At 42.2% G+C, this 16,626-nt stretch overlaps 2 protein-coding genes across 4 annotated transcripts in view; one reads left to right on the forward strand and one right to left on the reverse strand.

Annotated features, from left to right (window-relative positions):
• Window positions 1-10,763, forward strand: part of slc7a6 (solute carrier family 7 member 6) — a 12,461-nt gene extending 1,698 nt beyond the window's left edge. For both annotated transcript variants that reach the window (XM_060874605.1, XM_060874524.1), the window contains exons 2-10: window positions 2,919-3,464; window positions 3,977-4,102; window positions 4,462-4,606; window positions 4,731-4,854; window positions 5,386-5,489; window positions 5,590-5,686; window positions 6,475-6,624; window positions 7,114-7,297; window positions 9,745-10,763. In XM_060874605.1, the coding sequence (XP_060730588.1) occupies window positions 2,966-3,464; window positions 3,977-4,102; window positions 4,462-4,606; window positions 4,731-4,854; window positions 5,386-5,489; window positions 5,590-5,686; window positions 6,475-6,624; window positions 7,114-7,297; window positions 9,745-9,812 (1,497 nt within the window). In that variant the 5' untranslated portion in view covers window positions 2,919-2,965 and the 3' untranslated portion in view covers window positions 9,813-10,763. The remainder of the gene's footprint in view (window positions 1-2,918; window positions 3,465-3,976; window positions 4,103-4,461; window positions 4,607-4,730; window positions 4,855-5,385; window positions 5,490-5,589; window positions 5,687-6,474; window positions 6,625-7,113; window positions 7,298-9,744) is intronic.
• Window positions 10,764-11,481: 718 nt separating this feature from the next.
• On the reverse strand, window positions 11,482-16,343 carry slc7a6os (solute carrier family 7 member 6 opposite strand). Of its 2 annotated transcripts, none has more exons than XM_060874813.1 (5): window positions 16,079-16,343; window positions 12,973-13,278; window positions 12,670-12,825; window positions 12,067-12,196; window positions 11,482-11,726 (listed from the first exon to the last, which is right to left on the reverse strand). In XM_060874813.1, the coding sequence occupies exons 1-5, from the start codon at window positions 16,259-16,261 to the stop codon at window positions 11,614-11,616; spliced, it is 888 nt and encodes a 295-aa protein (XP_060730796.1). In that variant the 5' UTR covers window positions 16,262-16,343; the 3' UTR covers window positions 11,482-11,613. The 2 variants fall into 2 exon arrangements, with proteins under 2 accessions (XP_060730796.1, XP_060730715.1); XM_060874732.1 differs by having other exon boundaries at window positions 11,484-11,726; window positions 12,670-12,870; window positions 16,079-16,342.
• Window positions 16,344-16,626: the final 283 nt, after the last annotated feature.

The raw sequence follows: 16,626 nt of genomic DNA on the forward strand, positions 1-16,626 counted from the left end.
GAGAGAGAGAGACAGACAGACAGACAGACAGACAGACCGACAGACACACACACAGAGAGAGAGAGAGAGAGAGAGAGACAGACAGACAGACAGACAGACAGACAGACAGACAGACAGACAGACCGACAGACACACACACAGAGAGAGAGAGAGAGAGAGAGAGAGAGAGACAGACAGACAGACAGACCGACAGACACACACACAGAGAGAGAGAGAGAGAGAGAGAGAGAGACAGACAGACAGACAGACCGACAGACACACACACAGAGAGAGAGAGAGAGAGAGAGAGAGAGACAGACAGACAGACAGACAGACAGACCGACAGACACACACACAGAGAGAGAGAGAGAGAGAGAGACAGACAGACAGACAGACAGACAGACAGACAGACAGACAGACCGACAGACACACACACAGAGAGAGAGAGAGAGAGAGAGAGAGAGAGAGACAGACAGACAGACAGACAGACCGACAGACACACAGAGAGAGAGATGTTTTTGTTATTTCAGAACGCAGCACTTTAACAGTGTTAGACTTCAGCAGTAATAATCACATCCTGTTCACATCTCACTGTTTACACCATTTTGTTAACAGTTCGCTGGTCTTAACAGGACTGTGTGTGTGTGTGTGTGTGTGTGTGTGTGTGTGTGTGTGTGTGTGTTTTAGAAAACACCTGTAACAAGACCTAAAGTCAGGTGAGATCTTAGTGGGATTAGATGCTTCTGATGGTAGATGTTTCATTTGGGACATTTTAAGACTAATGACTGTGTTTTTTATCTAAGGACAACAAGCTTGTGATGGTCTCACATCAAAGGTGTCCGATCCATCAGCTCCGTCCAATCAACTGTCATTTACATCCAAAATGCTGATTTTCTCATAAACAGATTTAATTGTCTGTAATAGTTAACATTAACGTTTAGTGTCTTTATATCCCGCAATACAACAAAGGAGGTTGCCAGCGTTCAGATTTATCGCTATCTCTCTCTGGGTTGCCAGATTGTATTTAAATCAACATTGTTCTCTATATATATCCTGAAGTTCTGACAGCAGTGTTTTTTCATTGTTTGTCAGGTTTTGTTTGTTTTTGTTTTAGTTCATTTCAGGAACAAAACTAAAATGAAGTTTCTAACCAGTTAACTGATTGTGGTGAGGAAAGTCTTCTGTTGTGTGATTACAGACCATCACGAGTCTGGACTAAAATAAGGCTCATGTGATTCTTGCACTGTTAAAATACACCGTTATTTAAAACAGAAGTTTCTGTCCCTCTTTATAAAGCTGATGGTGGTTGTTATGGCAACTAAACTGTATACTAATAAGTTTGTGCTGCTGTGAAATATCGCTGGGACACCAAGAACTTGCTCATATTAGAGTTTACTAACAGCTAGTTAACTAAGGTGGCTAATGTTTGTAGTATTGAGACAATTAGGAGTTGCAGGAAGATGTGGGGGTGTGTCCTAATTTGCATATTCATGTGCATTAAGAGACCTTTTTTTATTGGCTGTTTTGTCACTTCTCAGTAACAAAACAAAAACAAAAAAAAAAACAGCTGCCTAAAACAGTCACTGAACTAAAATAACAAGAAAACAACCATGTACCTCAAGGGCATGAAACACCACACACACACACACACACACACACACACACACACACTACTCCAGCTGAGTTGAGCACAAGGTCAAAACCACGGTGACGGTCACAAAGTTTCCATGGCAACGTTAACTCACTCTTCATGCACCAGGGCTTTATACGGCTGAACTGCAGATGTTTGTGATTCAACGTTCCAGGAAGCGTAACAATCAGAAGAGACTCAGAACAAAACGAACGTCACAAAGTTTAATTTCAGCACAAAGTTGATGTTTTTCCAGCAAAACGGAGACCCTTTAAAACTTCAGTATAGTATTGAACAGAGAAAGTAAAAAAAAAAACAGGTGCGATTTATAGTTTATTTCTTACAATCAGCTTACAGGAGTTTTAATGCTAAAGCATGTAATAAAATGGTTTTTAATGTAATGTGGGTTTAGTTGATGTTTGATATGTGATTGAATCAGAACACATCCAAACAATGGCATATCTTCACCTCGTCCGCCAGAAAGTGGTCTAATCTCAGGAGTGTGTTATCAGCACTGTAGGAGCCGCCAGACATTTGTGTTTAATCATTTAACAGCATGTTGCTGGTTTTCCTCTTACAGAACACACTAAACCTCTCGATCTGATGCTTATCTGAAATTCTTAGTGAAACAGTCAGGATTGTTTACTGGGTTTTACACTGAGATTGAGACACGGAAAAAATTGAGACAAATCATTTCTTCAAGTCACAGTTCATTACTTTCTCGTTAAACCTATCCACGTCTCTCTGTGTGTGTTTGTGTGTGAGAGTGTGTTTGTGTGTGTGAGAGTACATACTGTAGCTCTGTTCAACTGTAAAATCAGCAACAAACAGACACCAGTTTTAAACATTTTGTCTAATTTATTTAAATAAATGTTGCTCTGTTATCAGTAGCTGCAGCTTTCATCTGCTATCACACACTGAACAGATTTTAACCTGTTCTGCGAGCGAGTGGCTCGTCGGTGACTCTGCGAGCGAGTGGCTCGTCGGTGACTCTGCGAGCGAGTGGCTCGTCGGTGACTCTGCGAGCGAGTGGCTCGTCGGTGACTCTGCGAGCGAGTGGCTCGTCGGTGACTCTGCGAATGCGAGTGGCTCGTCGGTGACTCTGCGAGCGAGTGGCTCGTCGGTGACTCTGCGAGCGAGTGGCTCGTCGGTGACTCTGCGAGCGAGTGGCTCGTCGGTGACTCTGCGAGCGAGTGGCTCGTCGGTGACTCTGAGTGTAAACTCCTTTGTGCTGAAGATGTTGAAGTTCCAAGCTTAACTTGTTTAGTGAGTTTAAAGAAAATGAAATGAACTGTTTTCTGTGTTCCAGATCAAAGCAGGGAGCAGAGATTGTTCCTCCAACAGTTTGAGGACAGAATGGAGAATGGTTCTGGTTCTGATTCTGGAACTGGTTTATATAACAGACAGCGTTCTGGAGGAACAGAAGAGTCTCAGCCCAGAGAGATGATGCAGCTGAAGAAGGAAATCTCGCTCCTGAACGGCATCAGCCTCATTGTGGGGAACATGATCGGCTCAGGGATCTTTGTCTCTCCTAAAGGGGTGCTGATGTACAGCACCTCCTATGGGCTGTCGCTGGTCATCTGGGCCATTGGAGGACTCTTCTCTGTCATTGGCGCTCTGTGTTATGCTGAACTAGGAACCACTATCACCAAGTCAGGTGCCAGTTACGCCTATATCCTGGAGTCATTCGGAGGTTTTCTGGCATTTATTCGTCTCTGGACGTCGCTCCTCATCATTGAGCCCACCAGCCAGGCCATCATCGCCATCACCTTTGCCAACTACCTGGTGCAGCCTCTGTTCCCCACCTGCGAGCCACCGTACTCTGCCTCTCGCCTCATTGCTGCCGCCTGCATCTGTGAGTCAGTCATTTAATTTAGTCTTCATCCAGTAGAGAAGTCAAAACCAAAGATACCAAGATGGTTTCTTGTTACAGTCAACCTTAAATGAGCCATGAACCAAAACAAACTGTCCTGAGTTGTCCTGAGTGAGGGAGTCTGAGTGTGAGGGAGTCTGAGTGTGAGGGAGTCTGAGTGTGAGGGAGTCTGAGTGTGAGGGAGTCTGAGTGTGAGGGAGGGAGTCTGAGTGTGAGGGAGGGAGTCTGAGTGTGAGGGAGGGAGTCTGAGTGTGAGGGAGGGAGTCTGAGTGTGAGGGAGGGAGTCTGAGTGTGAGGGAGGGAGTCTGAGTGTGAGGGAGTCTGAGTGATAGATAAAGATAAAGAGATTATAAAAATCTGAATATTTCACCACACACATTTTGTAAAAGTTTGCTGCAGTGAGTTTAAACCTGTTGGGGTCCCTGTTTCTTGAAATGGGAGCTTGATCAGTTTTCCTGACACATGTTTGTTTTTTTTCTCTCCATCTGCTGCAGGTTTGTTGACGTTCATTAACGCTGCATATGTGAAGTGGGGCACCAGAGTCCAGGACATCTTCACTTACGCCAAAGTTCTGGCGCTCATCGTCATCATCATTACAGGCCTGGTGAAGCTGTGTCAGGGTGAGACTCTGTTCCTTTACACCACAGAGCTGCTGAGTTCTGGACTCTGATTGGTCAGAAGGTGTTGATGAAGGTGATGATCTGACTGTAGAGCAGTTGCACATCACAGCTTTATGTTCATGGGTTTATATTAAGTCTCTAACCCTAAACTGAGCAGTGTGTTGTTCGGGGAAATGAGTGTTTTAGAGTCTCAACACAAACACAATGTTCTGTTCATGTCTCAGGATCAACCTGATGGTTTGAATTTGTGAAATATTTTTTCCGAAAGTAAAAAACCTGAACTCTGAAGTTTTTCATTCCACATATTGATTATTTCTCTTTGGAGTAATGTAACGTCGCTCATGTTCTTCGTCTTAAAGGTCGTACAGAAAACTTTGAGGGTTTCTTCCAGGGATCGTCTCATGACCCGGGAGGCATCGCTCTGGCCCTGTACTCCGCCCTGTTCTCCTACTCGGGTTGGGACACGCTCAACTTTGTCACTGAAGAAATCAAGAACCCTGAGAGGTGAGAACAGAACAGAACAGGACTGACTCTCACTTACACACTTTAATAAAGAAGTGAGGAACTTAAACGTGTGGTTTCTACAGTAAAAGCTCAAATCTGATGTTTGTCACGTTTATCTGTTCAGGAATCTTCCTTTGGCTATCGCCGTGTCGATGCCCATCGTCACCATCATCTACATCCTGACCAACGTGGCCTACTACACTGTGCTGGACATGAGCTCCATCCTCGCCAGTGACGCCGTGGCTGTGGTGAGTTTACACAATTCAGAGCTCTCGTGGTTCATGTTTCACTTCTGGATCCTGATTGATATCAAATCTATAAAATTTGTAATCTGTAGTGTGTTAATATACAAATCAGCTTATTACACTGCGCGCACACACACACACACACACACACACACACACACACACACGTCCTGTAGGATCTACTGCACCGTAGTGTTCTGGTGTGAACGTTATTTTGTGCTGTTTCACGCTTGTATTTTGTATTTTCTCACCTGATCGAGCAGAAGTTATTAATGCGCTCACACGATCAGTGCCTTATAATAAACACGTTAAAATTGTGTGTGATCGTTGCCATGGTGAAATTTTTCTTTTGGTAAGAAAAATATGGCTGTGAGGGAACGAATCTTCTAGCAGTTAATAATGAAAAACACGAAACTTCTTGCTTTTGTGTAAGAATTATATACTTGGACTATGAAATATTTACAGTAGGTGTTTGTGTGCTTGCATGCGCACGTGTGTGTGTGTGCATGTGTGTGTGTGTGCGTGATCTTGCAGACGTTTGCTGATCACACTTTAGGTGTAATGAGTTGGACTATCCCAATCGCTGTGGCTCTGTCCTGTTACGGTGGACTAAACTCCTCCATCATTGCAGCATCCAGGTCAGATTCATTACAAAATCACACACACACACACACACACACACACACACACACTACACAAACCCCATCTCCATTCCCTGAAGCATCCTGTGTGTTTTAGGCTTTTCTTCGTTGGATCTCGTGAAGGTCATCTACCTGATGCTTTATCCATGATCCATGTAGAGAGGTTCACGCCCGTCCCTGCGCTCCTCTTTAATGTAAGATCACATCATTATCGCTCTGAGCTAATCAGCTAGTAAATAGTGCACTTAAAGGTGTGTTTATTATAACCGCTCATGCAGCTGTGACTTTGCCTGAAGGTTTAAACTGCTGTGTTCTTCACCATAAACCCGTCACCTTAAACACTCGGGTTGCCAGATTGTGTCTCACAAGATCGGGATTTTTTCATTTTAATCCATATAACTTTAAAGAAAAAATTACAGTTTCAGTTCACACTTGATCACGATTGACAGGTGATTCTACACTTTTACGTATGAACAGTAAATACACAACCTTCTATATGAGCTCTGAATTCTAAGTGTGACACTAAAAAAAGACAAATCCATGCGATTCGGATGATTCCTTTTGACCTCTAGTGCAGTTGCCTTACTTTTCTAATCTAATCAAATCTAATCTGAGAAATAAATAAAAACTCGTAGCACTGTTCGTTGAACGATACACATAGTCTACAATTTGGCTACTACCATTTCTCATAGGAACTAAAACAAAAAATATGACCAAGGCCACGACCACCGGTGAGACGCAACACGCGTCCACGTGTCTGGTGAATGTGGAGTTGGTTGTAAATCTTTTGCACATTTAGATATGTGATCAATTCTTTCATAATCCCCTCTATTGGTGGCAATAAACACAAACCTTGCTGTCAATCCAGCAGGTCAGGAACAGAATTGTCACTGGTGAGCTCTGGCTCCCTCTGGTGGTCACATGACCGTGTCTCTGATCTCACTGATGTTGGACGTCACAGTTGTTGTTTTTGTGTTTGCAGTGTGCCATGGCTCTGATCTACCTGACAGTACAGGACGTGTTCCAGCTGATTAACTACTACAGCTTTAGTTACTGGTTCTTTGTGGGTTTGTCCATCGCTGGACAGATCTACTTGCGCTGGAAAGATCCGGACAGACCGCGGCCTCTGAAGGTGATGAGCTTTACATGATCCTTACGTTACAGGATGAATCACATGTGGAAAATCCTGCAGTGTGAGATGTTTTAACAAAAAAAGTAAACAATTTATAACAAAGTTTTCGAAGTTTACGCTTTTGTCCTCCACATTTCAACACATTACATGTAACAGCAGGTAAATAATAATTATTATTTATTTATTATTATTATTATTATTATTATTATTATTATTATTATTATTATTTTATGTTTAAATACCACAACCTGAAATAATAAGAAATGAAATGAACGCTCTTCACACTAGAACACTTTCTATACAGACTTACAAGGAGATGTGTTGGTGTGTGTGACGCAACACAACACACATGAGGGAATAAATACATCTAAAATCTATAGGAGAATTGATGTATGTGCTAAATAGGAAGAGTAATGAATAGTACAGAATAATGCCTTTGTGATTGTGTGTGTGTGGTGTGTGTGTGTGTGTGTGTGTGTGTGTATACAGTTGTCGTTGGTGTACCCTGTGCTGTTCTGCTTGTGTACGGTGTTCCTGGTCGCCGTTCCCCTCTACAGCGACACGCTCAACTCCCTCATCGGCATTGCCATCGCTCTCTCCGGTGTTCCTGTGTACTTCCTGGGAATTCATCTCCCCGTGTCCAAACGGCCGCCATTCATCACCGCACTGCTGCGTGAGTGTTTCAGCTGCTCACTAACACTAACACTAACACTAACATGAGTCTGTGTCTTTAACTGCACTCTGTAGAGCTGTGAGTCTTAAACCGAGGCTCATGACCATTTAACATGGAAGTTATGATGAAACACCGGGGGCTGTTCTCAATTCCCCCAAACGACAACACGACTTGCACTGACTTGCATTTGTAAAAATAATCAAAGGACAGAATTTTATCCCACTGTTTTTAACCTGTTGTTAAAACTTTAGTTACAAAAATGTTGGTAGTTTTGTCTGATGTAGTGTCACAAACAGCTGGCATTGTTGTGGTCACACAGATGTTTAGTGCCTCATCGTGTACGTCCTTGTCGTGTCATGCGAGTGGAAATGTTCTCATGTTCATCCTCCCAGGATTTAATAACCAGGTCCAGGAGGTCCAGCAAACCTCCTAAGTTGTTTTCTTTGCTGGATGCACGTCAGGTTTTTGCCCTTTCTGAAACGCACTAATATTTTCTTCTATGATCTTGAGGTTGTCTTACAGAAATGTCAGGAATATCAGGAAATGAAAGCTCAAGTTCTGAACCGTCCTCTTGTTTTCATTTTTCTTTGATATTACTAGAACATCTGGGGTTTTGGTTTGGGATCAGAGTAAAGTGTGCTGTATTTCAGCCCTGGGTGAGAGAACGGTACAGAATTATCTAGATCAGGGGGGTCAAACTCGGGTGTAATTATATTTGGCCTGTGAGATCATATCAAATGTCCATTACAGCTGGCTAGCCGCATGCTCCGCTAATACTACAAATCCCAGAATGCCTTCCCACTGTATTGACACGTAGTCACGAACAGCAAGCGCTCCTCATTCTCTGTTGACGGTCGTTAACAACCATGTTACAGTCACATCAGGCAAGTTAACTCCACCCTCCATCAAAATGGACAAACGAAAGATGGACAATAGGAGCTTTCAAGACAGGAGGGAGGCAGATTATCTGTTCACGACTATAAAGGACAGACCTGTTTGTCTTGTGTGCTAACGGAGCTAAACGTGTCTGTAACCAAACAATAGAACATAAGAAGTCACGAGTCGAAAAGTTGGATTTTCATCGAATGAAATGATTATTTTTGGTTGTTTTGTTGTTGGTTTTAAAAAAAGATCCACTTCAAAAAGGAACTAAAAATGATCCAGTGAGAGGCATCATTTATTTATTTATTTAAATAATGAATGAACACCACTGATGTGTCTTTTATTTCAAATTTAATTTCTGATGTGTTTGACATATCGAGCTCTGGTTGTTCCAAATCCTGTGTTCAAGCGAAACTAAAGTTTGTTTCCATATTAAAAAGGTTGAACATTACAAATCAGTTGTAGTTCATTTTTCAATAAATATTCAGTTTGGCCTGTGACTTTATCTCAGGTTTATATTTTGGCCCACTGTGACTTGGAGTTTGACATCCCTGGTTTAGATCATGATAAATGATGTCACAATCTACTTCATGATATTATTTAATTATGTTAATCGATACAGACTGACCTAGAAACAGTTGATTTTGCTGTTTTTTACATCTCGTCGCTGTCGGGCGGAAACCTCGTATGTCCAAATTTGGTCAGTTTCATATTTTTTCACATATCGATGCTATTGGTCAGTCCCCACGTGGGTCTGTTATTTTTACAAGTTATTAACCAATCTAAAGTCTTGAAAATAGCTTGAGCGCAAATCTCATAACTCCATTGGACACTTCAACTGTCCACCTCTTCCTCACTCCGTGGGAGAGCTTCACGGCATATTTCTCCTCAAGAAGAGTCGCAACGAATCAACACGTCTTCTGAGGTAAATGTCTTCAAAACACTGGGCTCAAAGAAAAAAAAATCTTGACCCCCGCTAGTTCTGGTGCTCGTCTGAGGACAGGAATTTAGTGCAAGACAATCCACTGTAACGCGGACTAAACCCTGTGTACTGCAGATAAGGTACGGCGTGTCCTGAAAAATAACGGTTTTGGAGATACGAGGATTCCGTCTGACAGCGACGATAATCTTTAAAATGGTATAAAATACATTTCTGCAATTCTTTCAAAAAGGGTTAAATGTTTTTAAACTTTCAAATCTTTCTTTTTACATGTTTTTAACAAGTTTCTTAAAATTTTCCTTTCTGTGTTTAGAAATTTTTATCAGTAGAAATTTTATTTTTAATTATTGAAAATCTTGACGATTTTCGGACAAAAAAGTAGCGTTGTTGTGTTGGTGGGGACTCGATATCTGATCTGATAAATGTGTCATGATTTTATTTCCTGTGTCACTGGGATCGTGACATGATCTTTATCGCTCAGATGAATCTTGTCGTATTTCACGATCACTGCAGTCATCTGCTTTATTTTTTTTCTCTGGTTATTGTGTGGAAACCTTTCAGAACCCAGTGGTGTGATTTATGTGGATCGGGTCACATTCAAATTTTTTTTTCCTCTCTCCTTCAGGTTCTTTCACTCGATTCACTCAGTTCACGTGTTTCTGTGTGCTGACCGACATGGACCCGGTGGATTAAATCGATCATGTATGAAAGAACTACTTTATCAGCTCACACACACACACACACACCTTTTCTCAGGGATGAGTATGAAGGACCTTATGGAGGACGTAAGCTGATGGATTTCCGATTGTCTTCCTAAAAGTTATTTATCCGTCTGTGTGTTATGTGACGCTTTAAAAATTCTTTCTGATCATGTAAAAATATGTATAAAAGTTATTTTTTAGCTACTTTTTATTTGAAAGGTTTTGGATATTTAGAGAAAAAAATCTGAGCAAGTGAAAATATCTTGAGTTTAATCCAAGCGATCGAACTTCCTATTATAAGGAACTGAGAATAAGATTATTAACCAAAAAAAAAGCTACAATAAAATATAAAGCTCTAAATCGGCTGATTAATAAAACATAATGATCAGAAATATTAGATGAATTCTTTTCATATTAAAGATATTTTCACCTGATTAAATGACCGGTTGCAGTGTTTTGCTTTGCTTTGAGTTTTGCTTTATGATGTCATTGTAAAGAGAAACACACAACCACAAACTTTACACGTGTTAATTTATGTTGAGAAAAACGTCTGACACGTGACACACAGGTGTTTAACATCATCACGTGTTGTGTTTAACAGATTGTGCATGTGATCACAGAGTAAGAAGTTTATCGTTTTATTTCTTTGTAGACGAGACACTGACGTCACTCTCTGCTCTCGTCCTGTTGTATTTTTCTGCTCTACTTTAGAGAATCATGACCATAAATCTGATTCCTGACTTTTTAATTGCAGTTTGATCAGGAAAGTGTCACGATACACATACTGATCAAAGGTGTGTGTGTGTGTGTGTGTGTGAGACACTGGATTGTTTATCACTTATAATATTGTACACTGATTTCCTGATTTTTGTCACTTTCATAAAGTGCAGCTGGAGTTTTATTTATTTTAGTTTTTCAATAAACAAACATTTCTGAATTTGAATTTTTTATTTTATTTTTGTTTATACACTTCTACATATTTACAGCAAAACACCACCACCCCATTTTGTTGGGAATGTTTAACACAACACACAACCCCTCACACACAGACACACACACATCCCCTCTCACACACACACACACACAACACACAACCCCTCGCACACACACACAAACACACAACCCCTCACACACAGACACACACACACAACACACAACCCCTCGCACACAGACACACACACAACCCCTCCTAAACACACACAACCCCTCCTAGACAAACAAACACACAACCCCTCCTACACACACACAAACACACAACCCCTCCTACAAACACACAACCCCTCCTACACACACACAAACACACAACCCCTCCTACACACACACACAAACACACAACCCCTCCTACACAAACACACACACAACCCCTCCTACACACACACAAACACACAACCCCTCCTACACACACACACAAACACACAACCCCTCCTACACAAACACACACACAACCCCTCCTACACACACACAACCCCTCCTACACACACACAAACACACACACAACCCCTCCTACACACACACAACCCCTCCTACACACACACACAACCCCTCCTACACACAAACACACACCCTCCTACACACACACACACACAACCCCTCCTACACACACACACAACCCCTCCCACAGACACAACCAGTCCCCCCCCACACACACAACCCCTCCCACACACAAACACAACACACTGCAACATCACTCAGACAATGCAAAAACACATCAGCAACATTATATGCATCAGCAAACACATCACTGCATCATCATGGGAGTAAAAGTGTGCGCGCACACACACACACACACAGTCTCAGTCAGAATCAAATTCTTCTCCATCCTCATCCTCTTCCAAATCCTTCATCACCTCCCTCTGATAGCGCTCCCAGCTCCTCCTGCTGTACGAGTGCTCCTCACTCCAACAACCTGGAGTTAAGAGATACACAACAGAGATTTATATCTTCACAGGACGCTCTTAAGACCCACAAAACACTCAATCATTAATCAACTTTTTCTAATAAAATAAAATAAATAGAGCATTTTTTTTTATTTAGAACATTTTAGAGTAACAAAATAACAATTAAAAGAACCAAAGACTTAAACTACTTCAGTCTGTGTGTACTGAATTTATACAATACACGAGTTTCACTATTTGAGTTGAATAACTGAAATAAATGAACTTTTCCATGACGTTATAATTTATTGACATTAACATGTGTGTAGCATAACAGAGACTCAGGACAGAACCAGAACATGGCCCACACACCTCCATAGCGTTCTTCGTTATTCTCATCGTCACTGTCCTCATCTGGGTAATCGTTCCTCCAGTTGCTTTCAGCATTTTCATCATCCTCATCCTCGTACACTTCTTCCTCCAAAGCGACCTCGTCAGGTACCTGGGGATTGAAATCCCATTACTCAGATGGAACAGTGATGCTGATACCGAACCATCAGCATTTTCTTTAGCATCATAAACGCTTCCTGTAGCCTTCTTGAACTTTGGATGAAGATGTTCTACTGTTCGTAATAAACTATTAATTAGAAGCTTAAGAAAAAGCAACAGATTAAATGACAACATTAAAAGGTCACATACACAGGTCTGGAAGACCAAAAAACTTTCTGTATTAAATAATAAATTGCGTAATGAATAGATAAGTCCCTGGAGACTAAGAAACCCCTCTTATATGGGCTGCATTTGAATACTGGATTGATTCTTAAATTTTATGACACAATAAGTTCAACAGTGAGATGATGTTCAGCTGTTTCTTAAAAAAAATCCACAAATTCTGTGTCTGACTGGTTCAATTCCTCAGGTTTTTATATACTTATATTTAATTAATTTCTGTCTGACTAAGATCTCTCCACTCACCAGCTGTCCTTCTTCAGTGTAAGGTCTGACCGATAAGATGTCCTGAATCCAGCCGGGTGTGGCCTTCTCCTGGTAGTACAGATCATAAACGTAGTCATCCTCCTTCTCGCGATGTTCAGTCCCGTGTGTGGACATGCTCAGCTTCTCGCGCATCATCTTCACAGAGTTACACAGAATCGTCTCGGTGTCAGACTCCATGTTCTAGAGAAGACGGTAACGATAAAAACTGATCTCAGACGGTGCCTTCAACACCTCCAACATTTAGTCAGTCCTTATAGGATTCTAGTCATCAACAATCATTACCTTCTCAGGATCCTTCTCGTGCTCCTCACCGTCTTCCTGAACGATATCAAACACCTGCACGTCTCCCAAACGAGATCCGGTGTCTGTCTGAACCTTCTCTTCAGGTTCGTGTTCTATTCGAGGCTCTGTGGGAAGTCCGGCTCGGTGGCTGGACAGGATCCGGTACCGTTCCTCTCTTCTTGTGGTCCATTTGGTGTTGCGCAAGTCACTGATGACCCTGGTGGAGCTGCCGTGAGACGGACGCAGGGCGTGTGCGAGACGTGGACGTGACAGCGCTTCACGTACGTGAGTCTGCACCGGAGTGTCCTGTAAATAAAAGCCCACAGAAATGTGTTTAAACATTAGATGTGTTTGTTTTACAGCATTAATACATGATGGTTTATCTCATGTCACTCTCACAGTCACGTGACCAAAAAGTAATTATTGTATTACTAAAATAAACGTTATGGCTTAAAATGATATAAATATTGTATAAACTGTGCGGTTTATTCTGAAAAGTAAACAATAACGTCATATTTACTTAATGCTAGTAAGTTAGAAGCTAACAAATGTAAGCACCTGAGGCTAATTAGCCAAGTTAACACACTAGTTAGCACACTAACAGTGTAATTGACACAGTTTGAAGGTAAACACTGAGCTCGGTATCACCTGAGACGACACGGTAACAGTAACAGACCGTACAGTAACAGACGGTACAGTAACAGTATTATTGACACACACCTGAGACGACACTGTACAGTAACAGACGGTAACAGTAACAGACGGTAACAGTATTATTGACACACACCTGAGACGACACTGTACAGTAACAGACGGTAACAGTAACAGACGGTAACAGTATTATTGACACACACCTGAGACGACACGGTACAGTAACAGACAGTAACAGTAACAGACGGTAACAGTAACAGACGGTAACAGTATTATTGTCACACACCTGAGACGACCCTGTACAGTAACAGTAACAGTATTATTGACACACACCTGAGACGACACGGTACAGTAACAGACGGTAACAGTAACAGACGGTAACGGTAACAGACGGTAACGGTAACAGTAACAGACGGTACGGTAACAGTATTATCGACACACACCTGAGACGACACTGTACAGTAACAGTATTATTGACACACACCTGAGACGACACGGTACGGTAACAGACGGTACAGTAACAGTATTATCGACACACACCTGAGACGACACTGTACAGTAACAGACAGTAACAGAAACAGACGGTAACAGTAACAGACGGTAACAGTATTATTGACACACACCTGAGACGACACTGTACAGTAACAGACAGTAACAGAAACAGACGGTAACAGTAACAGACGGTAACAGTATTATTGACACACACCTGAGACGACACGGTACAGTAACAGACGGTAACAGTAACAGACGGTAACGGTAACAGTATTATTGACACACACTTGAGACGACACTGTACAGTAACAGACAGTAACAGTAACAGACGGTAACAGTAACAGACGGTAACAGTAACAGACGGTAACAGTATTATTGACACACACCTGAGACGACACGGTACAGTAACAGACGGTAACAGTAACAGACGGTAACGGTAACAGTATTATTGACACACACCTGAGACGACACTGTACAGTAACAGACGGTAACAGTAACTGACGGTAACAGTATTATTGACACACACCTGAGACGACACGGTACAGTAACAGACGGTAACAGTAACAGACGGTAACGGTAACAGTATTATTGACACACACCTGAGACGACACGGTACAGTAACAGACAGTAACAGTAACAGACAGTAACAGTATTATTGACACACACCTGAGACGACACGGTACAGTAACAGACGGTAACAGTAACAGACGGTAACAGTATTATTGACACACACCTGAGACGACACGGTACAGTAACAGACAGTAACAGTAACAGACGGTAACAGTATTATTGACACACACCTGAGACGACACTGTACAGTAACAGACAGTAACAGTAACAGACGGTAACAGTAACAGACGGTAACAGTATTATTGTCACACACCTGAGACGACCCTGTACAGTAACAGTAACAGTATTATTGACACACACCTGAGACGACACGGTACAGTAACAGACGGTAACGGTAACAGACGGTAACAGTAACAGACGGTAACAGTATTATTGTCACACACCTGAGACGACCCTGTACAGTAACAGTAACAGTATTATTGACACACACCTGAGACGACACGGTACAGTAACAGACGGTAACAGTAACAGACGGTAACGGTAACAGACGGTAACGGTAACAGTAACAGACGGTACGGTAACAGTATTATCGACACACACCTGAGACGACACTGTACAGTAACAGTATTATTGACACACACCTGAGACGACACGGTACGGTAACAGACGGTACAGTAACAGTATTATTGACACACACCTGAGACGACACTGTACAGTAACAGACGGTAACAGAAACAGACGGTAACAGTAACAGTATTATTGACACACACCTGAGACGACACTGTACAGTAACAGACAGTAACAGAAACAGACGGTAACAGTAACAGACGGTAACAGTATTATTGACACACACCTGAGACGACACGGTACAGTAACAGACGGTAACAGTAACAGACGGTAACAGTAACTGACGGTAACAGTATTATTGACACACACCTGAGACGACACGGTACAGTAACAGACAGTAACAGTAACAGACAGTAACAGTAACAGACAGTAACAGTATTATTGACACACACCTGAGACGACACGGTACAGTAACAGACAGTAACAGTAACAGACAGTAACAGTAACAGACAGTAACAGTAACAGACAGTAACAGTAACAGACGGTACAGTAACAGACGGTAACAGTAACAGACGGTAACAGTATTATTGACACACACCTGAGACGACACTGTACAGTAACAGACAGTAACAGTAACAGTAACAGACAGTAACAGTAACAGACGGTACGGTAACAGTATTATTGACACACACCTGAGACGACACGGTACAGTAACAGACAGTAACAGTAACAGACAGTAACAGTATTATTGACACACACCTGAGACGACACGGTACAGTAACAGACAGTAACAGTAACAGACAGTAACAGTATTATTGACACACACCTGAGACGACACTGTGGCCACGAGCTTAAACACGGAGTTCTCGATCCGCTCCGGTTCCGGTTCCGGTTCGGACTGTACAGGACTGGATTCGGCTCGGACCCGTTTACAGGCGAGCAGCAGCGCGTCCGCGGGGTCTGTGCATCTCTTCCGCTTCACCCTCAGGATGGTGGTTCCAGGATCCATAACGGGCTTCGGGATAAAGGAGCAGTAACCACAACACGATGGGCTTCTTCTTCTCTTACTCCTCTGTAGGCCGCGGCTGAGTCCTCTGCGTTATGGCGGAGTTACCAGTCCATATAAACATTCAACACTATTACCGCCACCTAGTGTCGTGGAGTGTAGTGAAAGAATTACTGTACAAACAGATGAACAAAATAAACTTCTCTGGGATCCCAAAGTGTGTATGTGTGTATATATGTGTGTGTGTGTGTGTCTGTGTATTTGTGTGTATGTGTGTGAGTGCGTGTGTGTGTATATATGTGTGTGTGTGTGTCTGTGTATTTGTGTGTATGTGTGTGAGTGCGTGTGTGTGTATATATGTGTGTATA

The sequence above is a fragment of the Tachysurus vachellii genome, chromosome 1 (assembly GCF_030014155.1).
Source record: "Tachysurus vachellii isolate PV-2020 chromosome 1, HZAU_Pvac_v1, whole genome shotgun sequence".
Classification (NCBI taxonomy): domain Eukaryota; kingdom Metazoa; phylum Chordata; class Actinopteri; order Siluriformes; family Bagridae; genus Tachysurus; species Tachysurus vachellii.

Bases quoted from the DNA above. Each gene is read 5' to 3' on its own strand.
- slc7a6os (XM_060874732.1), bottom strand. From the start codon at position 16,261: ATGGATCCTGGAACCACCATCCTGAGGGTGAAGCGGAAGAGATGCACA. The intron at 13,279-16,078 runs GTGTGTGTCAAT...TTTTATTTACAG, and splicing joins TGGCCACAGTGTCGTCTCAG to GACACTCCGGTGCAGACTCA. The intron at 11,727-12,066 runs GTGTGTGGGCCA...TCTTAACTCCAG, and splicing joins TAACGAAGAACGCTATGGAG to GTTGTTGGAGTGAGGAGCAC.